The sequence below is a fragment of the Leptinotarsa decemlineata genome, unplaced genomic scaffold (genome assembly GCF_025532065.1).
Source record: "Leptinotarsa decemlineata unplaced genomic scaffold, Ldec_3_MD MMD2_tig00004307_RagTag_RagTag, whole genome shotgun sequence".
NCBI lineage: Eukaryota > Metazoa > Arthropoda > Insecta > Coleoptera > Chrysomelidae > Leptinotarsa > Leptinotarsa decemlineata.
Genome location: NW_027412606.1, coordinates 3,386,942 through 3,412,104, shown reverse-complemented (window position 1 = coordinate 3,412,104; position 25,163 = coordinate 3,386,942). Strand labels below are relative to the sequence as shown.

At 35.4% G+C, this 25,163-nt stretch overlaps 1 protein-coding gene across 2 annotated transcripts in view; it reads left to right on the top strand.

Moving 5' to 3' along the window:
- Positions 1–16,049, top strand: part of SmydA-1 (SET and MYND domain containing, arthropod-specific, member 1) — a 35,205-nt gene extending 19,156 nt beyond the window's left edge. For both annotated transcript variants that reach the window (XM_074178776.1, XM_074178775.1), the window contains exons 4-7: positions 597–907; positions 5,854–6,221; positions 12,117–12,220; positions 15,745–16,049. In XM_074178776.1, the coding sequence (XP_074034877.1) occupies positions 597–907; positions 5,854–6,221; positions 12,117–12,220; positions 15,745–15,903 (942 nt within the window). In that variant the 3' untranslated portion in view covers positions 15,904–16,049. The remainder of the gene's footprint in view (positions 1–596; positions 908–5,853; positions 6,222–12,116; positions 12,221–15,744) is intronic.
- The last annotated feature ends 9,114 nt before the right edge of the window (positions 16,050–25,163 follow it).

The following is a 25,163-nucleotide window of genomic DNA, read 5'->3' as shown; positions in this document are numbered from 1 at the left end:
GGGCTCTGCTCCCTTCATCGATCTCTATCTCATATATCTCATAAATATATTGTGACAAATTAATGACTTAACTGTCTTAAACAAATTAATTTCCAACAATATTTCATTAATCACAAACTAATTTATTAACAACACTAACAACTAACACTCAATTTATTTCCACTATATGAATTTCTTGTTTAGCCGCTCGATTCACTTTCTGAACTGCCCTTTTTAGATGGGAAGTCGTGCTTATATCGGTAACGGTACTTTCTAGATTTCTGTAGTTGGTTCTAGAAAATTACCGAATTGAATGAACTATTATCTTCATGATAAATTTCGGCTAGACTGTGTTACATATAAACCCAGGGCAACATCGAACAGGGCCCTCCGTAGCACTGTCATTGCCAAATGCCTGGTTAATTCTTCGGTCTCTGTCGGCCTATCGATCATTATACACCACCATACAGTAGTATCAATAGTTATTTAGATGTGGAGCAACGGAAACACATGACATTGAAATGCATGAAACTTTCGAAACACCTTAATAATTGAAATATTTATTTGTTACGCTTAACAATTTGTCAGCTCAATCAAATTATGATTCAACTCATCAGGTAAACTCCCATGAAGTACCACTTACAGAACCACCCCACATTGCAATATACGAAAACACCTCTCTTCTTGAACACAACTGCAGTGCCAATTGTTCGAAAAGCTTCACCAACAAAGGAGGCGTTCTGATAAAAGCTGGTCGTCACATTAAGAAAGGAGACAATCTCAGTATATGCTATACTGATCCTCTTTGGGGTACGCCCAGCAGGAGACACCATCTCCGAGAGTCCAAATTCTTCTGGTGTTCGTGCTCTAGATGTGTAGATACCACTGAGTTTGGAACTTATTTCAGTGCACTGCGATGTCAAGACAGGTGGGTTGATATGATATTTTGTATAGGGTTTATTTAATTCGACATTTATCGATAAAAAGTAAGAAAAAAATTAATAACGTAACAAAAATGAAAAGGATATACAGTGCTTTTCAGATAAAAGTATCCACCTTTAATAACTTTTGTAATACTGGTATTTAGGAAAAATCCAAAAACACGTCAATTTATGTTGGAAGGGGCAAGCATTATGGCTTATTTGAACTTACTGGAAAAGCCACCCCCTCACCCCTAGCATCATCCCTTTTTTTTAAAAATTACTTCTCATATTTTTTATGTAAAATTTGGATACTCCTCTTTGAGCTGATTTCAAAAATGTATAATACTTGTAGGTTAAAGTGGTTAGTTTATGAGATAAACAATTTTTCTTTTAATAGCACAAATTTTACTTATTTTTTACTTTCACCTTATTTGCCTATACTAAAATGGGTTGTACAACAATTCAAACTCTTTAATCTGTTTAACTGTGCTATTTATTCTACTTCAAGAATCCAAACAACAAAAAACTCTACTTTTTATTAAAGTTTGACATTGTCAACTAGAATTTATAGTCACTATTGATAGTGTACTTTGATACATTATTTATTTTGTTTCGCTGAAATGGTTTAATCTTTGCAAGAAAGAATTGAAATTGTAGGTTTATACTACCAAAATAATAATTGTGCAAGAGCTGCTGCTAGAATATTTAACGAATTACATGACGGAAGACATGCAACTCATAAGTATGTAATTCAACTGATGGAGAAATTTACCACAACAGGGTCTGTTTGCAATAAAGTGCATAAGCGAGAGGGACTCGTAAATAACGAAGCAATCCAAGTGGCAATTTTAGGGCAAGTCAGCTTAGAGGCTCAACAACCCCAATCGTTGTCAACAATAAGTAGAGCGATCGGTGTTTCATCTTCTACAGTTTCATTAAATGGCTTAGCAAATAGGCATAATTGTAGATATTGGGCTGAAAGTGATCCACATATTATGCGTGAATTCCATACACAACATCCCCAAAAGTTAAACGTTTGGTGTGGTATCCTAGGTGACCACATTGTCGGACCTTTCTTCATCAACGGAAATTTAAATGGTGAATCATATCTTGAGTTACTCAGGGAAGGGGTTGACCCACGTATTACAACAAAAATAGAAAATGATGATAACCTTTCCGAAGATTTACTGGTATTTCAACAAGACGGAGCTCCCCCACACTATGCTATGCCTGTCCGACAATTTTTAAACGAAACATTCCCCGCTCGTTGGATAGGTAGAAGAGGGCAGATGATGGAGTGGCCACCTAGGTCACCGGATTTAACACCCCTAGACTTCTTTTTATGGGGGTATTTAAAAACAAAAGTTTATGCTACCCAACCAGAATCTCTGGATGATTTACGAGAGAGGATAGAAAATGAATGTCGACAATTAAATCCAGCCGTATTAAGCAATGTCAGAGAGGCATTTCAAAATAGATTATACCATTGTATGGAAGTGAATGGTACTCATTTTGAACACTTATTGTAACTTCATAATAAATAGCACAGTTAAAAAGATTAATGAGTTTGAACTGTTGTACAACCCATTTTATTACAGGTAAATAAGGTGAAAGTAAAAAATAAGTAAAATTTGTGCTATTAAAAGAAAAATTGTTTATCTCATAAACTAACCACTTTAACCTACAAGTATTATACATTTTTGAAATAAGCTCAAAGAGAAGTATCCAAATTTTACATAAAAAATATGGGAAGTAATTTAAAAAAAGAGGGATGATGCTAGGGGTGAGGGGGTGACTTTTCCAGTAAGTTTAAATAAGCCATAATGCTTGCCCCTTCCAACATAAATTGACGTGTTTTTGGATTTTTCCTAAATACCAGTATTACAAAAGTTATTAAAGGTGGATACTTTTATCTGAAAAGCACTGTATACAAAGATGAAAAGGATATTGTTTTTGGTATGATCACAATGAAACCTAATGAAAACTATTTGACCTATTAAAACGAAGTATAAGATCTCAATGGATATATGAGGGCAATGTATCTGAATGTAGTTGACATATCCCATCAGATTAGTTAGACTATATTTTATCGACATTTTTTCTATTCTTAAGAATGAAAGAAGTGGAAATATTTATTGTTCTGGATTTGGCAATATTATATCGTTATACTTTCATGGTCTAGAGTTTCTGAGAGGACGATTCTGCTGTCTCAGAAAAATTCAGTTTGTATAACTCCTAAAAAATTGTTTTGAAAAGCACTTGTTTTGTTTTTAACATTTAATATTCTCTCAGCTGCCACGCTCTTCTTCGTAATTCATTTACCGTGTTTTTTATAATATCAGAAGAATATTACTGAATTACTGAATTACATTTTTGATTTATTGATTGAATTGGATCATTTTGAAATCACCTTGGAGCTATGAAATATTAGAATAATGGTATGAGATGAGTTTTGATTCAAAGTTGAAAATTTAAATTTTCTTTTCCCGACAGTAGATTTTACCTTCTGATGAAAATTTTTGCTACTTACAGAAAGGATTGATGTTGTTCAGGTTACGAAAATAAATTTCTGAGGAATATAAAAAAAATGAATCAATTCGGACAAAAATTGACAAAACAACATTAGTATTTTATCGACCTTTTTTTGGGTAATTGTTACCTTCCACAATCTGAAAAAATATAAAAATTATAATGGAGAACTTTATACAAGTGTAGAAGGGCAAACTTTTTAGTTTACCTCGAAAAGTTACTGCGTAAAAATCAAAGTATTTTTCACAAAGAAAAATCTTCTATTTATCAGTAACTTGTCGTATTTAACAATTTTGCCTATCAAAAAAATTATTAAGAAATAATACTTATCTTTTACGTTTCGGAGGCCAAAATCTGCCTCCGTCTTCAGAAATGGATAAAAATTCGAATATATACGCAGTTATTCCTTTTTTGAGAGCTTATTACTTTACTTTTTCGACAGATGTCAAAGAAGTTTTGAAATATGAAATTATGTCAATGTTGTTGATTGACAACTGAAATATTCGATGTAATACAAGGTACTCTCCGATATCAGTTTGTTGCCATTTCGCCACTATCCAAAGTTTTCTTCAAGATGGGTAGCCAAGTACGGTCTATTTCTAAGGAGCTATTCGGGATACATTTCTCTCCAGACATGAGAATATACGCTGATTCTTTTAGCTTACGTCTCTTAGAATGAGGCTCATTGGTAATCTTTCTTGTCCTATTCCAATCCACCCGATGTTCACCGTCTGATTTTAAAATGTGTTCTGATAATTTTGATCCTGTCAATTGTCTATTTTTTATATAATCTCGATGTTCATTCTCACGCACTTTCAACGGTCTTGAGGTTTCACCAATGTAACTTTTACCACAAGAACAAGGTATTTTATAAATACAATTTAATGTTTTTTTTTTCTTTCGATAAACATTTGTATCAATTTGATCTGATGACTTCTCCAACATTACATCAAGGAAAGGGAGTCGACCATCTTGTTCAATCTCTATTGTAAATTTTATTGTCGGCTCCCGCTCGTTGATATAATTTAAAAAAGTATTCAGGTCATCGTTGTTTCTATTTCAAATAGCAAAAATATCGTCAACGTATCTCCACCAAACTTTGGGACCATTCTGATAAGTTTCAACAAAAGATTCTTCAAAATACTCCATATATATGTTACTTAAGATGAAAGATAAAGGGGAACCCATAGCCATGCCAAATTCTTGTTGATAGAAATCATCTCTATATTGAAAATAGGTTTTGTCTATACATAATTCTGAAAATTCTAATATAGAATTAACATCCAACTTCGTTCGATGTTTTAAAGTTGAGTCATTTTCCAACCTGGATTTGACAATTTGAAGAGTTTTATCAACAGGAACATTCGTGAAAAGACTTTCAACATCAAAGCTCATCAGAACATCACCATCACTAAGTGTTATGTCTTTAAGTTTATCCATGAAATGGGTTGTATTTTTCAGGAAACTATTACTGTTTCCTGAAATTGGTTTCAAAATTTCCAAAAGGTATCTTGCTAATTTCTGACAGGGAGATGCAATGGAACTTACAATTGTTCTTAAAGGAACATTAGGTTTATGTATTTTTGGTAAACCATAGAAATGAGGAGGTTTACTGAAATGAGAAATTAGTTGAGTGCGTTCTGTTTTGGTTAGCATGTCTTTATATTTAGCCAATGTTCTATAAATTTTTTGTTCAATTGATTTTGTTGGATCATCCTTTAGTTTTTTGTAAACGTTTTTTGTTATATTATGTGTTCGGTATGTTGTGTTCGAAATCAACTGAGATAATTTATTTTCATAATCGAGGGTATGTATTATCACTGTGGCATTACCTTTATCAGCTGGAAGTATTTTGATATTAGTATCTGAACGAAGGAATGTTATTGTAATTCTCTCATACTTATTCAAGTTACTTCTAATATGATGGGGTCGTGACAAAATGTTTTTACATTCAGATTTGTAATCACCAGATATTTCAGGTGGTAAATTTAGGGCTGTTTCTTCTATAGCAGTAACTAATTCAAATGTTGGTACTATTTTTGGAGTTACTGAGAAATTAAGTCCTTTGCCCAGTAGCGATTTTTCATGAGTATTGAGAATTTTGGATGACAAGTTAACTACATTTTTTTCTGTAAATTGTTGGTTATTTTCTTTATTACTGAAAAAACTTGTTTGTTTTTCTTCCAGTAGTTTTTTAAATTTATTTATGTGAGTTCTATTTCTACTTTGATTGAAAGAGTTGAAAAATTGTTGAATGCAATGATATAAACAGAAGTTTTATAGACTTCATCCTAACTTTCACCAGCGAAGAGCATTGCCATATCATCAGCATAACACACTATACTTATTAATCTGTGTTATTGCGTTTATGTAAGCAAGAAAAAGGATGGGGCCACGAACTGCAAATGCATTATATTTTCAGTGGTTGCGAAGGTTTCCTTCTTCCAAAAACATTTATAGACAACAGCACCAACGATAAAGGCCTAGATTGGAATTGCAATATGTGCAGCATCGTACTTTCATCCTATTCTGCCCAGGATTTACTCGAAAGGATCGGGAAAGATTTGGCGGAAATGCCCAAGGGTGATGAAAGGGAGTGCAGAAGCTTTATTCGAAGTTATGAGGAATTACTGCACCCCAATCACTATTATCTAACGGATGTGAAGTTAGCGCTTGCTCAGATGATAGGACAACAAGACGAGGGCTTACCTGCGGTACCAGACGAAGATTTGCAGCAGAAGGTGACGATAACCCGGAGTTTATTGAAATTACTGGATACCTTAGCCCCGGGTGAGAATTAACATTTTGTACATTTAAGAATCACAATACACTGTGCCACACCGAAAACGAAAAAGATCGAATATCTTCAAAACACATTTTGTTAACTGTTAACTGTTATTCATGAGTATACATTTCGAAGCGTTGTCTGTCATTTGGGAGAATTTCTTTAGTTACTTGATGATAATTTTTTACCGCAAGAGGGCGCCAAAATGAAAAAATACTAGCTTACAGTCACATGGATGAATTTCTTTTTTTTTGACTATGAGTTACAAGCTCTAAGGCTGGTCAAAAATACCATCCACGAGTTGAACGTGCACATTGTACAGCTAGACATCTCGAAGGCCTTCGAACGTGTATTACAAGAAGGTCTTCTGCACAAATTGATCGCGTTCGATCTACCTCGGGGCCTGATCCAGTGGATTGGGTCTTTCCTGGAAGACAGAACGTTTCAGGTTAGATTAGAGGGCTCTCTGTCCAACAACAGAGAGATCTTCGCTGGGGTGCCACAGGGGGTCGTGCTCTCTCCCACGCTGTACTCACTTTACACCAGCGACCTTCCGAGGTCTGAGCATGTGAAGATATCCCTATACGCCGATGACACGGCCCCCTCTCATCTTCCATGGGTAGGGAGCTCGGCGTCGTCTACATGTAACGTGCATTGGACGACCTCGAGCGCTGGTACCTTGATCCAAGTGAACCCGGACAAGACTCAGGCGATAACCATGGAAAGATTGAAATCTTCTCCGGCCAGAAAAGTGAGGATCTCTGAAAGGGAGATCGACTGGCAAGCGCGGTAAAGTACCTCGGTCTTCTAATAGACCGTAGGTTCACTTGGAACCCGCACATCATGTGCGTTAAAACAAAGATCGAGGGTCGGATAGTTAGTCTGTACCCTCTGATCAACAGGAAATCCAAAATGAGCCTCAAGAACAAAATTACCATCTACAATACGATGTTCAAGCCTGTCATCATCTATGCTGTCATCATTTATGCTACTTGGTTCGTGCGGAATGAAGCCATCCGCAGAGATTTGCAGCTGCCTTCCATTCGGCAGTCCATTCAGTCGAGGAATCAGCGAGTTTTTGATTGCGCAGAAACTCATGAAAATCTATCAGTTAGGGAAGCTATGGATTATACTGTAGACGACTCCTCCCGATATAGAAGGCCCCGACACTCTGTCGAATGAGGCCCCTATGCTCTCCTTTAAAAGATAAATAATCTTTTCATCCATCCCACCATAACCAGGTAGGGGTACACCGTGAAGGGCGGCACTGATGTCTGAGGACACTCATGCCGTCATCTCACCAACACATCTATCAGTCATGACTCATTTGACCCTCTGACAAACATCAGTCAAAAAGGTAAGGGAGCCAGGCTCCAGAGTTGCCAACCGTAGCGGAATTTTGCTACTGTAGCGGAATATACTCGACGGTAGCGGCGTAGCGGATTTGAACATAAAGTAGCGGAATTTTCTACAAATAATAAATATTGAAAAAAAAATATGGAAGAGACAGTGGACAGCACTCGAAAACTGACAGCTGACACTTGAATAATTGAATGCACAGTCAACACATTATGGTCTCAGTAGCTGAGGCCATTACATGATGAAAGAGAAGAATATTTTTCGACATTTTCATTCTTATCATAAACTATTTAACCTCCAATATCTTGAATCTAAAAGTCTCGACTGTCTCGAGTGTTATAAATTATATGGAACAATTTACAGCAGTAATGGAAGATAGTTTATCTGATTGTAGCTCGAATGAAAGAGCTACCGCAGTTGTAATTGACGGAAACAGGGCATGTTCAAAAAAATACAGTAAGTCTCGAAAAACAATTTTTCTCAACATTGGTTGTCTGATTCCAACTTGTGACTATACGTACGTGAACAAACTGATATTTTTTTCCACTTTTCAAAATAATTACTTCAAGCTAAGAAATATTTGGTCGAGATGACAGCTTTCAAAAAGCAACTGCTGTAAATTTAGAAAATTAGGTACCATCTACTGAGTTGCGTGGTTGAAAATTAGCATGATCCTAATTCCTGACATTAGTGACAGTTCAGTTTTGTGGTACAAAAACTACAAAACAGTAAGTTCTGTGGTATTCAATTTTGGATAGGGCACATGCGCAAACTGATTGTTTCACTTATACAAGCGTAGCGGAATATGAAGCAGGGAAGCGGAATTTTGGTTCATGTGTAGCGACTTTATAGTTCATCCAGTTGGCAACACTGCCAGGCTCCAACCTGTCCGAAACCAAGATGGCTGTCGGTAAGTATTTTTTGAATTCAAATTTTAAGGGTGATGATCCTGAAGGAGGAAGTGCGGAGAAAGAATATTACAATTGAGATTATGAAAGATATCTTACTCAAATTGAAAATCGACCTGTTTATGCATTTTCTTCTCAACAATTGTACCCTGCAAATATTCGATCTGTTTCGTTTTCGATGCCGCACATTCTATATACTTGAGCACTATATTATAACTGAACGGTATTTCATTTTCATCCATTGAAAAAATGTTCTACTACGGTTTTCTATATTTTATCAAACACAGCAATTTTACGGATTTCATAAAACTTTTCATCCGATTCAAACTGAAAAGTTTCACACAAACGGTTTACTGAACGGTTGTACACGTGCTTCACAGTATAGTTAGCATTCAAATTCAAATTTTATTGAGTCCTTTTTCCTGTTAACATTAACACTTTTGGAGGTAACTTACGAATTTTATAGAAACATTCTGCTATTAGAAGCTTGCGTTTGATAATCCTCAGGGATTTTATTTCTTTCAATGCCTTGGGTAATTTACTGTAAAAATAGCTTCCAGCCACAATTGACGATTTTTTATAAAATGAATGTTTACATTTACTTATCCATAAATTACCTTTATTTCTAGTGTTATAATCATGTTTGTCGCTATGTTTGTTAAGGTTTTGATATTCATATGGTCTCGATATTGAAAGTTTATCAAATTTATGGGCAAATAATTGGGTAGCGAATGGGGTTCATCAATAGATGGCGTTATAGTATAGTTGAAATCCTCAGAGTAACAAAAGACTTACATTGAAAACAGCACACTTTTGTTTGTTTTCGGCAAGTAAGTTGGACCATAAAACAGTGGCGGTTGGTTTAGTTGATAATCGGAGGGATAGATATTTATAAAATAAATCATTCCAGGTGAAAATGTATTCTGTTTAAATAGTTCCTACAGGAAATCTGATTTATTATTAATGATTATGGAAATGAGGCCAGTTTTTCTATCACCCACTAGATGTTTATTTGTGTATGGCTTTATAATAAAGCGCGTGGTTTGCATGAACTAATTCATAACAATGATAAATGTTAATTTTAAAAGTAATGAACTTTGCTTCATAAAATCAGATGAAGAAATTTGTGATTTATTCTCAGATTTGATGAACAAGCGGTACGGTTTGTGAGGTCCGATATAAAGAATTTTCGATTAGAAATCATGAATATTTATAGTTACGATTGAGGTTTGATATTATTCTGTGATTTCATTAATAATTGGTATCTGAGGGTCTTTGTGAACCGACATTATGTTTTTTTTTCAATAATTCATGCTGACGAATTCTATAATTACGAAAAATCATTAATGTGAATGAAAAAAACTGTATTCAAAAATGAAAAAAAAAATTCATATGTGTATCATAGGTCATATTCATTCTGTGATCAACAGATTGAATAGATTTTTGCTCAATGTTCAGTTTGCCTACTCTTGTGCAACCGGTGTTAAATATGTTATTGCTCACTTAACAACCAACTTACGTCACACAAAGAATATGATTTCCGTTTTGGTTTTTCTATTTTTGCACGAGCCTCTCGCGTTATAAACAAACAATATTCAATGAGAAATGAATGTTGTAATTTTTTTTAATCTTTTTTTTGGTTGGGACATATCAAATAATGAAATAATATAAACCTAGTTTCAAAAACTTTATTTATGAGAATAAGATAAAAAAAAAGATCATTAAAAACATCAAAAATATCCCCTTTCATAATGTCAGTCCACAAATACCCCTAGATACTAATTTTGAATGAAATCTTGGTTTCTAATCGAAAATTCTTTATATCGGACCTCACAAACCGTACCGCTTGTTTATCAAATCTGAGAATGAATCACAAATTTCTTCATCTGATTATATGAAGCAAAGTTCATTACTTCAAAATTAACATTTATCATTGTTATGAATGAGTTCATTTGAAATAATTAAATTTTAACCTAGTAAACCACGCGCTTTATTATAAAGCCAAACATGAATAAAAATCTTGTAGGTGGTAGAGAAACTGGCCTCATTTCCATAATAATTAATAATAAATCAGATTTCCTGTAGGAACTATTTGAACAAAATACATTTTCACCTGAAATGATTTATTTTATAAATATATAATATCCCTCCGATAATCAACCGCCACTGTTTTATGGTCCAACGTACTTCAAATGTAAACAAACTCTCCATAACCCCTCATTATCCGCCACTCCCCTCGCACATAAGTTGTACAGAAAAGGATAGAACGATACCCGTTTCAAAATACATGTATTGTATTGGTATAGGCATGGCAACTCTATGTCTTATTATTACTCTGAGTTGAAACCCAAGCAGGAAAGTAGAATATAGAATTTAAAAAACATGTTGACAGTTGACACATTATTTGTCGTATGAGCCGTGTTGTCAACCATACCATTTTTATGGTACAAGTACCATGGTGTATCATGAAACATAGTAAACTACAATGGTGCACTGATTGTACCATAACACTTTTTTATTACACATGGTTACACAAAGTTTTTTTGTCAGTTCCTCGTCTCTTCTCCTTTGACATCTCTTTTTTCCATAACGACACTTTCAGTAACTTGTGAAATGTGCCGGTTTGAGTTGATTCTCAGTTTTTGAAGATATCTGTTCGAAAAATGAGGTGACTTTTCATTTTTCTCAAAAAATATTTTGTCTCCCATCTCTGTTGAAATCTCTTTTTCCGTTAACCAGTTGTCGCTCCCCTACGAACGACACCTCTCAAAAGTAGGAACTAGTGCGAACCAAGAACTAAGAAGGTGTTACCCTTTGACGTGTGATTCCCTACACGGATTGGACGATAGGAAGTGAAAATCGATCGTTCGACCTTGTGGTTTGAACCACTGGTTCACACAGTGGTGTATTGAGTGAGTGAAGCAAACCACCCACGTTAACCCAGCTGGCCACCGTCCCAATATGCTCATCGAGAGTTAGTACATTAGTTGATGGTTTGACTGAACTGTCATCAACCCCATCACTGTAAATGAATTCGATTTTTTTAAATTGTTACTGACCAATTTGCCGAAATGAGTAATTCATGTGTCTTATTTCGTGAACTAGTTGGGGGTATTTCTGTCTCATGAAGTTAGCAGTTGAATAGTGATGAGTTGAATAGTTGAAAGATAAACATGAAGATAAATGAAATAATGAACTTCCATTTGAGTAATGATAAACTCTACAAAATTGTTGGGAGTCGACTGACAGTTCGATCTTACATAACTAATTGTTTTAAATAATTAACTTCTACTGATGTTCCATTCATTCTTTGAGGTGACAAAAGGAGAAAATTCTTAACTTACGGAAAACAAATGGAAAATTTGATAAAAATTAAGAATATCTAATATTCGACTCTTTGAATGAAGCTCAATTTCTTCATCTTCACTTTTCCAACTGTCCTGTTTCATTTACTTACTTTGTGGTCTTCACTCAAACCAGTTACCTTCAAGTGACCCAATTATAAAATTATTTGTTGTTTCGGTAAAAAGAGTTTTGTCAAATTTTTCACATGAACCGTTAACATAGATCATTTATGATCATTAGCTCACAATAAAGTATTGAAGTGGAATAAAAATGGTCGATGTTTTATAGGCGAAAGAAGAATAAAGGGTCTTCTCCTTTACGAATTGCATGCTGCCATCTCAGAATTGGGGAGAAGAAATGCTGATTCAGATGGATTATATACTGCACTTCTGGTAAGAAAAAATCATCTCAACACCAAAGAGCACTATTTCAACTGATTCTTTTATATTTCCTTATTGTTTATCTTGAAACCTTGATTCTGAAAAATTGTCTTTCAACTGTGTCATTGAAATGTATAGGAAATATCGAAAGAATTAAGAAAACAATAATAATTTTATAATTTCCTTCGACAGAAAAGACAAATCAATTCAATATGAAATTAAGAAATGTCAAATGATTTTGGGGCACTAGTGAAACTAAATTTCAACTTAATATTATATTAACAATTTTAACATATTTAAAAAAATGTTAGAGTATGATTCACGACATGCTTTTAGTTGATTCTATGTTTTCCTTCAACGTTAGATTTTCACCTAAGATTATTATAGATACCTACCCAGTACTTCAATTCTATTAAGAAAATTTCAAATTTTTATGTTTCAATCTTTAACTGTCAAATATAGTCTCTACCGGCGATATTTATGAATAAAAAAAAAGTAATAAATTTAGTGAATATCAATAGAAACTTTTCGCACATGTATTTCATCGATAAATATTTGTTTTTGATAAGAAGATGATTGAATCAATGTACCTAATTTGTCAACAATAGATTAAAAAGCGGACAAATTAATTGGCAGGTAGTGATTCCACTAGTTAATTACCGAAAAATCAATTATGATATTCATCATTTAACAAACAAAGTCCATATCGGACCGAAAAACTTCAGGTATAGGTATAAACAGCTAACCCTTCAGTATCAATTTGCTTCTCCTGAAAATGCTAACCTTGTTAGCGAAACGCGCGTCGGGTGCAAAAATATCAGTTTGGTGTTAGGGTAATTGATCTTTAGAAAAAGTTTTCAACTTTTACACCAAAGGTTCCAATCTCATCGTTTAAACCGATTTTTGTGAAAATCTTAGTGTTTTTGGGTACTTTCATCAATATAGCTTTCTGGAGAACTTTTGTAACAAATGATAATATCACGTGTGAGGAATCTGTGTCAATCGACAGGGATCCGGAATTTGAAAACAAGGACTTACATGTTCAAGTTCAGCGAGTAATTTTAAATATTCATGAATGTTCGAAGAAGGAAAACTGTCACACTTCACAGAATGCTATTTTTAATAGAATATGCAAGTTAACGAAACTATCTCTTTCGACATTTTTTTGAGTCATTGAAATAGGGGATGTCATTGACCATGCGATGAAACGAAAACAAAAGAATAAAAAATTCGCAAACGTTGATGGTGTGTACAAAAGATGTGATTCGGCGAACAATTTATGGTATATATCAAAAAAATTAAGTACCAACCTTGGAAATGATTTGGTATACATTACTCGACTATCCCGATCACAATTACAAATCTTTAGAAACTCTACGAGGTGTCTTATTGTCTTGTGGTTTCAAATATAAAAAATTAAACAATCGGATGGTCATAATGGAATCGACAGGCATTGTTCAACTCGGACAAGAATATTTGAGGCGAATGAAAAGCTACCGAGAATCCAGCAGACATATAATCTACCTCGACGGAACTTGGTTTGACACCCATGATGTTGTCAAATATGGCTGGGTAGACGAAACCAAGTATTGTGCTTTGAACACACCTTCTTCAAGGGGAAAAAGTGTTATAATTTTGCATGCCGGAAATGAAAGTGGTTTCGTACCTAACGCTTTGCTTCTGTCGGCCAAAAATATAAAAGATTCGTCTGCTGATTACCACGAAGATGTGACTGCGGCTTTATTCGAAACCTGGTTCAGTGAGCAGCTTCTCCCAAATATTTCTCCAAACTCGGTTATTGTTATGGATAACGCTTCGTATCATTCTCGGTTATTGACTACAATAGCAAACAATAACACAAAAAAGCAGATATTGTTGATTTCATGCGAAATCATGACATGGAAACACCCGAAAAGATTCCATCGAAAAAGGTATTACTGGCGACCATAAAACAACGTAATTTAAAAAAAGAGTATATTATTGATTCGATATGTGGAACACGTGATCATATTCTCTTACGTTTGCCTCCATACTATTGTGTGTTCAATCCAATTGAAGTGGTTTGGACCACAATGAAAGAAAGCTTGCGGAAATGTAACCAGTCACCGACTTTGATTGCTGTAGTGCTTGACAATATAAGGCGAGTGGTGAATGAAATAGGTAATAGTGATGTATGAAAGAACTGTGTGGCCCACGTTATAAAAGAAGAGAACAAATATTATGTGCAAAGTTCCATAAATCCGATCGTTATTCAACTCGATGATGATTCCACCTCATCCGAATATAGCTAAGAAGAATTTTGATTTTTCTAGCAATTTTGTTGGCTTCTATTATTTTGTTAATATATGTTTGACGAGAATTCGGTCTGATTATTTGTGTTTTCATTGTATTTTAGAGTTTTCGACTCTGAAATCAACTACCTTAAATTTCGAAGTTATTCATAATTATCCATGGTGGAAAAATTCAGTTGAGATAACTTTTTCATGGAGTGATGAATTGCTATGATTGTAAGAATAAGTAACTGAAAAACTATCACTGAAAAATAATATGCCGACGCCTATGTCGAGGCGGGAATTCCTTCTCTGTGCTGTTCCAATTGGTATTGGAAGTACTATAAGTCGCAGGAAGCTGATATTTGGTATATATGTGCTTCTTAGGCCTCAAAAGCGCACTCAGAAGGTCTTTTTGAATATTCTAACTGGGGCGCCCCTCTTGGGGGTTAAAGAAGAGCGTTTTCATATGAAAATTACCTTTCATCACTTTTTCTCCGACCGCTTTATTTTCGAGGGCTGAAATTCTGTATGTGGGTTCGATTTACGTTATAGATTTACAATGAGATTTTTGAATATTCCAACTGGGGCGCCAGCCACGGGGGAAAAAGGAACGCCCAGGAAACAAAATTATATTTTCATCACTGTTTCTCCATACCGATATATTTTCGGAGGCTTAAATTTTGTATGTGGGTTCGTTTTATGTTCCAGATATGCAATAAAAAAGTATTTTTTTAATATTCCAAGTAAGACGCCAGCCGCAGGACAAAAGGTGCCTTTATAAAATTATCTTCAAAATATCCTTCATCTTATCTGTCCATGATGTGATCAGAATGGTTCCTTACAGCATGTAATTTGAATGAATATTTTCGAAGATTCAAAATGCACGGACATAGCGCGGTTGCGGTGGTACCGGGCAAATTATATGTCGCTCTTTCAAGAGTAACCTCTAAAGAAAACATGTTTGTTATTGCGCACTGACAAAAAAGCTGTGAACTTTGTATTTAAAGACATTCTGTAGTCTATAGTATCAGCATGCCCCGTGCGAAGCCGGGGTAGATGGCTAGTCAAGGATAAATGAGGCGCCTTAAGTACCCGTTAAACGAGATCGGGTTTCATCAAGTTTTAATCTACCTACCTAATCAATATTATTACTATGAAATTATGCATTTCTAAACCTTCCTATCAAAAGCGTTTGTTTTTCATGTCAAATATTGATTCAGTTAACCCATTAAAAATAAAATTTTTGTTTTTTTTTGTTCTCAGGAATCTAAAGAAATTTTGACTGAATCAGCTGAACTGTTGAAAGATGAACCTGATGAGTTGCAGGAAGGAAAAATATATAAACTGACCATAAAAAATTTGAAAGAAATAGATGTTATTTTGAGAGCTATGCATCTAACCATTGGAGATAGTCCCTCATGAAATCCAGAAATTTTCCAGAAAAACTTTGTGGAAATGACTTTGAATCGTCAGAATTATATATCAACTTTGTTTTTTATATTGATGAAGTGTATATTTCTGTGAACTTTTATGTATCATTCGAAATAAAAATAGTTCACCAAAATGTTGTCAGAAGTTTTCTTAAATCTGAAGGTTACGACATCATGCGGTAAACTTTATGACTGAAGCATTAGTTGTTGGAAGTTATCTGCTTCATGGCAATCGGTTTCGAAACTTTTTCAGTAGATGTCAGTACAAACTAAGTTGTGAATTTGAGAAACAATTATCACATTTTTCCGTTCCAGTTATCCTCAGGGACTAATAAAGTAATAAATACATTCACTATGTATTTTTCAGAAGTGTTGATTATGGTATTGATATACGCTGTCTGCTCAAAAAACAAGGTGAATTTCAATTTTTCTCAAAAAATATTTATAGATTCATCAATTTCTATATTGTCTCCTTCAAAGTAGTCCTCCTTATATATAATACACACGTTTCCGAAACAGTTCTGATATGTACTTTGTGGTATGTCTTCGAGCTCTCTTAGCAATTCGGTTTGTGTATTTCATCAATTCGGACACTACATTGTCAACCACCTTCAAACAAATTCGGTTTGTATCTCCTCAATCATCGCAAAACGCCGTCCTTTCATGGGTCTCTCCAATTTCAGGAACAGGCAAGTCACAGTGGGCCAACTCTGGTGAATACGGTGGCTGATGCATGATTACGATGTCGTTTTTGGTCAGAAAATCACGAACAAGTAATGATCAGCTAGCAGGGGCATTATCGTGATGCAAAAGTCATGAACTCTTCATCCACAATACAAAGAAGGTACAAATGTCACCTGATTCTCATTCGAGTATGCCCTGGTGTTTTCGTGCAGTTTGTTCACAGTCAATTTTTGCATCCTCAACAATTTCCTTCAATTCCTCAAATCCACCATTATAATTAGTTAAGACGTGTCTACAGTATTATTTTATGCCCACGAAAAGCTAGGAGACCACAATTTGTTAGAAGTTGTAATTTTGATTATCAAAATCGAAATTTTCGAGAAACAAAAAATATGAAGTCCTTCTCTTCTTCTGTGTTGATCTTACCATACTTCATACTTTGTTAAATAAAGTATATACATTTCAGGACAAATGAACGGAAATAGCTTCATGACTATATATTGAAATTCTCAAATTCTTTTTATAGACAACCAAACATACAATATAACACAGATAATGACGCTTGTCGCATAAAGTTATCGACCGGGAGGGTGGCGTCTTCTGTAATCCAGCTGCTGGAAGGTCGGGTATAGTGGATTGCTTGAGGAAAGGGTTTCTGCTCCTTCAGAGACATCATAAGGGATAATTCTCTTAGGAAGCTTCTGTAGCCCGTAGTATACAGTGAGACCTATACCTTTTTTAATTTTTTTTCCGATAGTATGGTAATTTTAATTGATATTGAACTTTTCTGAAGTAAATACATATAAAATTTCAATAATTACCCGTAGAATCTGTTTAAAATCTGTTTTTCCGTTAACTACCTTAATCAGTTAACCGTAATCAAAGTTTCACAAAAAGTAAACAACGAAGTATTATTTAACATTTCAACAAATATTGAATAGAACAGATCTATACAGGGTGTTCCAAATTGAGTCGGCACCATTGCCAATTCAGTTATTATTGATGCTAAGAATTCGGTTAAACGGGCAACTAGAAGCATTTTTAATGACCTTCTCGATGCCGAAAACAAAGAAAAAACTACAATCGCGTTTTCAAAATATTTCATAAAAGATGATATTTTTTAAAATGGAATTTATTGCATTTCGATTCGTAAAAACATTTTCAACAACGAAGCTCATATCACCTTTCCTCCTGAAGTTGAAAAAGAGCGACTTATGTGGAAATATTTATTTCTATCACTGGTACATTTTTTTTTTGTTTTGGCGAATAAAGAGCTACAAAATATATAGGAAACATACAAACACACCGCCTTCTTGTTGAACACATATTAACGCCCTTTTTTTGACACTACGTGTTGCTTTCTACACAATTCGGCCATCAATTCTATTGATTACAGTTTCAATATAATTTTTCAATTCATCTACATTAGCATGTTTCATTTTGTACAAGTCATTTTTCAGAAATGCCCAAAAATAAAAATCTAGAGGTGAGATATCTGGTGAACGAGAATGTCACTTAACAGGACCATTTGTGGCAATCCATCTGTTTCGAAAAAAGTCTCGCAACATTATTTTCACACCACTGAAATTTTGTGCTGTAGCTCCATCCTGCTGAAAGTAGATCATGTGCCGAGCCTCTAGATCATGGTTCTTTGAACGGATCCCGTTCAAAGAACGGGCCATGGTGGAAAAATGGACCAATTATTCTGTCTCTAAATAGACCACACCAAACGAATCGTCTTTGCGGATTATGGGGATGGACTAGAAATGGAATATGTCTACTCCACCAATGAACATTCTTTATATTATACATCCAACAATTTCAAAAATTAGCCTCATCGCTCCATATAATATTTCCATAGAAGTTTGCATCTTGTCTGCATTTTTTCATAAACCACCGAAAAAACCCCAATCTCTCCGTAATGCTTCTTGCAGGTAATAAATTCTGAAGGATCCTCAAAACATTTATACGACTGATTCCTGATTCTCGAGATAACTTAGTGATAGATTGCAAATTTTCCATTGGCCAACGAGCTCTAAAACTGCAGTACAAATAGTTTCATCGTTGGCAACTCCTGAACGTTTATGCTTTTCATTGCTAACAGATCCAGTTTCCACAAATTTGTTCAATAAATTCGAAACGTATTTGTGTCGTACATTTCTTCCTGGACGATTATCATTGAACATATGGGCAGCAGCTGTTGCACTATTTTCATTCTGGTAGTACAAACTCACTACTTCAATCCGTTCTTGAAGCGTATTGCTTCCCAAGCATTCACTAAAACAGAAACACCAATTGTGACTTCACCTGATAGGTAATCGTTATTGTAGAATGAGATAAATACAAAATGAAGAGAATATCGAATTCAAACTTAACTAAGCAAAATAAGATTTTTTTGAAGTATACTTCACACACACAAACACATATGAAACCAAGGTAACAGATTGTACAGAAGATCATTTAGGATGGCTCGTTTTCAACTCAAATAATTTTTAGCTTCCAAACTATGAGCTTCAGACCATAATGTATTCTACTCCGTGAAAATCTGTTCATCATGGAACATCTGATAATGCAAAACAATTCCCGCGGATTGGGCTACCTATCAGGCGCGTCCCGGTGGCGGATATGTGGCCTTACGGACGGGGTCACCGGACTCCTGGTCAGTGGCAGAAATAAGTAGGGTGAGAGGAACTAATACTCCCTAAAAGCATTTGCGAAACATGCCACCGAGGACCAACCTACCCAAACTAAGGTGTAACGAAACATGCCGACAGCTGAATAGCCGCAGGGTGATATGCGGTTACGAACGATTTCCTTGGAGAACTGGACGAAACCTGATTGTAAACAGCCTACCTCTGGTAATGCGGGGCTCTGCCAGAGGTGACCAACTCTTCCCTTGTTACTTGTGGGAACACACATGAATGAAACACAAAAACCGAGACAACAAAAAACAAAAACCAATCTCGAGGCTAGACAAAAGTGCTCACCTGAATCTAAGGCGGTGGCTGGGGATGAACAGAAATGTCCACCACAATCTACCGCTTGGAATGAGGCTGGACATAGCAGATCACCTCGTGATGTAATACAAAGGCCAATGCGTAAGCGCATTTGCGGCGCCGAGGTCAAAAGGAGAAAGACAGCGGGAGGCAGGGGTGGTAGCAACTAAAAGTGCACCCTCCTCCTCCCCCACTCCAGCTTCAACAGCAAGGAGACTTTCTGTGGCGGGCACCAAGAGCTCCGCCTTGAATATAGGCAAGGAACCGGCTGCTTCTGCAGGAAAGCTCCCTCACTTGTGCACCTCCACGGAGGGAACCCCAAGAAGGTTGAAGAAGCCGCACAGCTACAGTAATGTCGCTGTACCTTCCAAAACTCGAAGTTGCCAAAGAAAGTGTGTGTTGGGCGAGTCTTGGCCTACACCTGCCGAAATTAAGGAGATGTCTTCTAGTGACGTGTCCACCTTCCTGGAAAGGACAGAATGGAGGATGACCTAGGAGGACAACTTCTTGGAAGTACGTACAAGGTCACATGTGGCCTAAGTGCTGTGGGTCTACACTCACCCTCCATAATCTACAGATACAGACAGACAAAAAAACAATTGATCCATTTGAGAAAAATGGTGACATGCTCTGGGGGTGCGTTAGGAAAAGTTAGATCAAATGTGAATACGTCAAAATGTGTCCCTCTGTATACTATTGTTGAGGTGATTTTTTATTTTTTCTAAAAATCATTGTTCAAAAAATTATTCAGGGTGGCTCGTTTTCAACTCAAATAATTTGCAGCTGTTCAGTTATCGATGGGATTTAGGCATTAACAACTAGTATCAACGTATAACTCTTAGTTTATTTCAAGACACTCAACCCGTTGCATCGACTGTTGAGCTCAGAGAGAGAGCCCGGTGCCCACGTCCCTATTCTGACAGCCACCTTTCGCCGTGGCGAAACACGGTGTCTCTGAACCCACCAAAGGTATCACATCGTGAATGATAGAACAGTAGCTACCGAACCATAAGCTGCAGACCATGTAACAAAACACATCTATTTGATTTATTTCCATTTTAACTCATATCGTTTCGTCATCTGGTGAATTCTCTCGGTAACTTATCCGCCGCAGTGGAGGCCGATTCCTGTTATTTACAGTTTTCTACCGCCCTTAATCAGAAGTAGCAACGGCTCTCATGCCCTCCGGGATAGGCAACCAATATTTCACTTTGACGGGTTTTTTGCATTTGCAAAGTATTTCCAGTGTCGGGTTTTTTATGAACGACTGTCGACTGTTTTTTTAGTCTCTAAAGACCTAAGTGAAAACGTTTTTGATGCGCCATATTTGCTCGATTGTTCGAAGATTTTCTTGCTTGCTTTTTAAAGTGAACTTTGTACTAAATTACCTCACTGTGGTTCTTAAGGACAAGATTCACCGTCGAGTCCCGTGCCTGTAATTATTTAGGTGAGTATTGATTTTTATTACTATAAACGATGTAACACGTGTGTGAAGTTTTCATTAACTACTTTTAACGATTTTATTGGAACATTTGTAATTATTTTAGAACTAAGTCAACAACCAAATAAGTACTCTGTCTCCCCCTCGAACCGAAAATAGACTGTTTCCCACCCTATCCTGTGTCTCATTGGATCAGCAGCAACCCCTTTAAAAAAACCTTGAGATTGAACCATTACATCCATACGTCTTATACTTTGTTGAAATCTGCTCATCATGGAGCATCCGATAATGCGAAACAATATAGGGTGATCCATTAAAATAAATTGGTGGCATTCTCTAGGGGTGCGATAGGGAAAGTAACATCAAATGTGAATATATCCAAATATGCCCCCCCGTATACTATGGTTGACGTGTTTTTTATTTTTCCTGCAAATCACTGTATCAAAAGTTATTTAGGGTGGCTCATTTAAATGGAATGCACTGTATAATAATTATGATATTGAATTGAGGGGATAGTGATGTTGCATGCCAAACATTATTCATGGTATTGTTCATTCGAAATGCATATTAGTTAGGAATCTGAACATCGTATTGATTCAAGAGTAATCGTGATAATTACTTCAAGGTGACTCCGGTCTATTTCCATACGATTAACTACTGGCCGATAAATATGCACCATAAAACACCTGTGTGTTTATTTTCTTAGTATGGATAAATCATAGACATAATATTGCTCATGAATAAGCAATGACGAATAGCTATTCATTGTTTATGCGAAGTTTAATCACTCACCATAACAAAAAATCATAATTGCATTAGTTCTGATTTGGTTCCTAAACCTGAGAGCGTTTTGAAATTGCGCACAAGAGAATGCGTTTCTGTAACTTTTCGCCATTCACTGAAAAATGTGTGTGATTGATAACTTGGTTTTTTTGTGATAATTCATAATCACTTGAATTTGTTTAAAGCCCTGGAAATCAACAAATCAATTAAAAACCAGAAATATATACCAATAAACGGCAATCGGTCCCCAGTCTTGAATTTATAAGTTAAAAAACCCCTATAATCTTCAGTGTTGGATTTTAAAGTTGGCACCCTGGTTCGTACAACTACCTGTCCTTCAACTACCTGGTTTTACATCTTACCTGTAAACTCCCGATATAACCAAGTTCTCAAACTTCATATTTCAGTTTTATTCTTGATGATGGGGTTAAATCCGAAACCGGTCGTATAAATAAAATTAATTATTGGAAATTAGACAAAAGTGTTTTTATTTATTTCATCAAAGTGATCACAGAAAAATGTTGATAAGAAAGGAAGAACCAATAGTCCTTGACAAAATGGTTTAGACTTTCGCGGCTGAGGTTTCCTGTGTCACCGTTTTTCGAGTTTGAAAGCCGTGGATTTTTGGAATTTCTTCCTGACGTTTCGCTGGTGCGAGTGACTAGCTTCTTCTGCTGTTGTAATGCAGCTGGAGCACCCCCATTCGATCAACCAACAATTGAAACTGATATACTTTTCCACATCTTTCCTGAAAAGAAAATAAAATACTTGGGAATAAATTCTAGACACAAATTTGAAATGGGACCTCCATATTAAATATACCGTCAATAAATTGAAGACCATTCTATTCAAATTAGGGAAACTTAAAGACCTCCTACCTCTAAAATATCTCAAAACTTTATACTACTCGCTTGTGGAAAGTCATATCCGCTATGGAATAGTAGTTTGGAGAATAGCATTAAGCAGTCATATTTTTCAAATTGAAATTATGCAAAGGTGTTTTCTTGAAAAATTATCTTCTTGAAATGGTAGGTATCCCTCTGATAGATTATACTTCGAAACTTGTTTGTTAGACATATGCCAGTTGTATTGATTATGCTCTAGCACTAAATATCATACTGATCAAACTGATCGGTATACTACACCCCTAATGGTCAGGGTCGTTACTCAAAGATCATTTACTTACTTTGCGCCTGAACTCTACAACCGAATTCCTGAAAATTAAAAATCTATCTCAAATATCAATTGCTTCAAAAAAAAATTGAAAGAGCATATTCTTTAAAGTCAGAGACTTAAACTTCTACATCTATTTGAGTAGATGGGAAAAAACCATACGTACCTTTGCTATATTGTCCACTTACAATTCTGTAATACGTATATGTTTATATATGTATGTATGTGTATATATGGGCACTATCATTGTGTTGATATATATCACATACATTTTAAATAACATCCATATCGATTTCAACATGTTTTTATATATTATTACTAATACGCGTATTATACAATTGTAATTTTATACTTAATTGTCGATTCAGTTATATGTTTGTATGTAAATAATATTATATGTCAAAACTGACAACTTTTTATATTTATGCTTATATTTGTGATTTTATATTATCTTATATGTTTTCAATTTCATATATTGAGTAGTTTATTCTCATATGCAAATTGTTTTTATATAATTTATTCTCATACTTTAATATTTATCATAAATTCATTTTTTTACTTTGAATCTCCTTTTCATCACATACAAGCAATATCTGATGCTTCTGTGGTTTCTACGATGTTTATTCAACTGTATGTATTACTTTAGTTATTTCTTCTTGTGATAAGTAATGTCTATCATTTATCACGAGGGCTATGAATAAAACATAGCGGCTTCTTTGAAAATCAAATTGACGTTTCTCTTTGAATTTTCATATCAATTCTCGGGAGATTTTGAAGAAGAAACATTTTCGAATTGACACCCTCTAATTGCATGATTACATTATATATTCTTTGAATAAGTACATTTATTTTTAATCAATAATGTCGTGGCAATACTTCTCTAGAATATTGGTTGTCAAAAAAGAAATCATGGAATATCTACGACATTAGAAGTCATTTTTTGAAGATCTATTTCGATTTATTACAATCTGGTAGACATACTTTTCTTGGCCATGGTTCGTGAAAGTAAAACAAACAGTTCAAGAATGCTGCAATGTAATCAATAAAGAGATGATTAAATGACTACAGTCTAATATACTAGGAACTAATCGGGAAAGTTCCTATTTTTATCCGAAAGAATATTAATCTTCTATATTGATGCGGAGGCTTTGGAAAATGGTTGAATCGCGATATAAAACATTAACGTGAATCTTTTAAGTTTAATTGTACCATATTTGATATTGATGTAGCTTTGTTTTTGATTTTATGAAACCGAGAAAACTAGCAAATGATTTCATTATAAATATAATGCTGATAAATAAACTGGGGCTATCTTCAGGTTCATGACAGAGGGAAAAGATCAAATCATCCATCTTATTCATGAAAAAGAAGGATAGCTTTTTACAGAAATATTTGTATGAAAAGTAGCTGTTGAAAAATTTGCCTTGAAGTTACATATTTGAGTTCATGAGTCTCCAAACTTCACTCCCCTCCCATGCCCCCTCCTGGGTTGAGTGCCATGAGTTGAAATCTTCTCCACACGGTTACTGTGTACAGAAGATTTCCGCTCCCCCGGAGCGGTCTTCAACTTAGTGATGGGCACTTCTGCACTTTCTAATCTTATGTTTGCTTTTATCATGGATTTCCTAACTGAATTTTTGCATGGGGTCCCCAAAAACTAACCGGAGGCAAGTATCTTTTGTCGCGAGCAAGTGTTGTTTCTCAGTGAATCTGAGAATGAAAAGTGAATTTGAAATCTGTTTGAGAAATTTATATACTTACCGGAACTGCCTGATAGCGACTCTCGGGGTTGGTCTCTGGTTCTGCTTCGTTGGCCTCCTGTGTTTGTCCCTCTCTCGGAATCTGGGCTCATCTCTATTTAGAGCATTGTGTAGATCGCTTAGCGCTGAATCTTCGTTCGCTTTGCGTGTTTTCTTATATATGTGTCTACGTAGTGGATGTTCAGGTCTACATCTCGGAATATGTACCTATTCGATACATATCTTGGAAAGTTTACCGCGGACCTTACGCACGCGTTCATAAACGACTGGATCTGTCTTCTGTATGTCGCTGCACACTGGCCCCAGGCAGTGCAGGCATACAGCATTAAGGTCTGTATAATCAGCAGTTTCACTTTCAATCCCATGTTGCTTCTTCAACCTATTATTGGTAATAGGATTTGTCGGGCAGATCTCT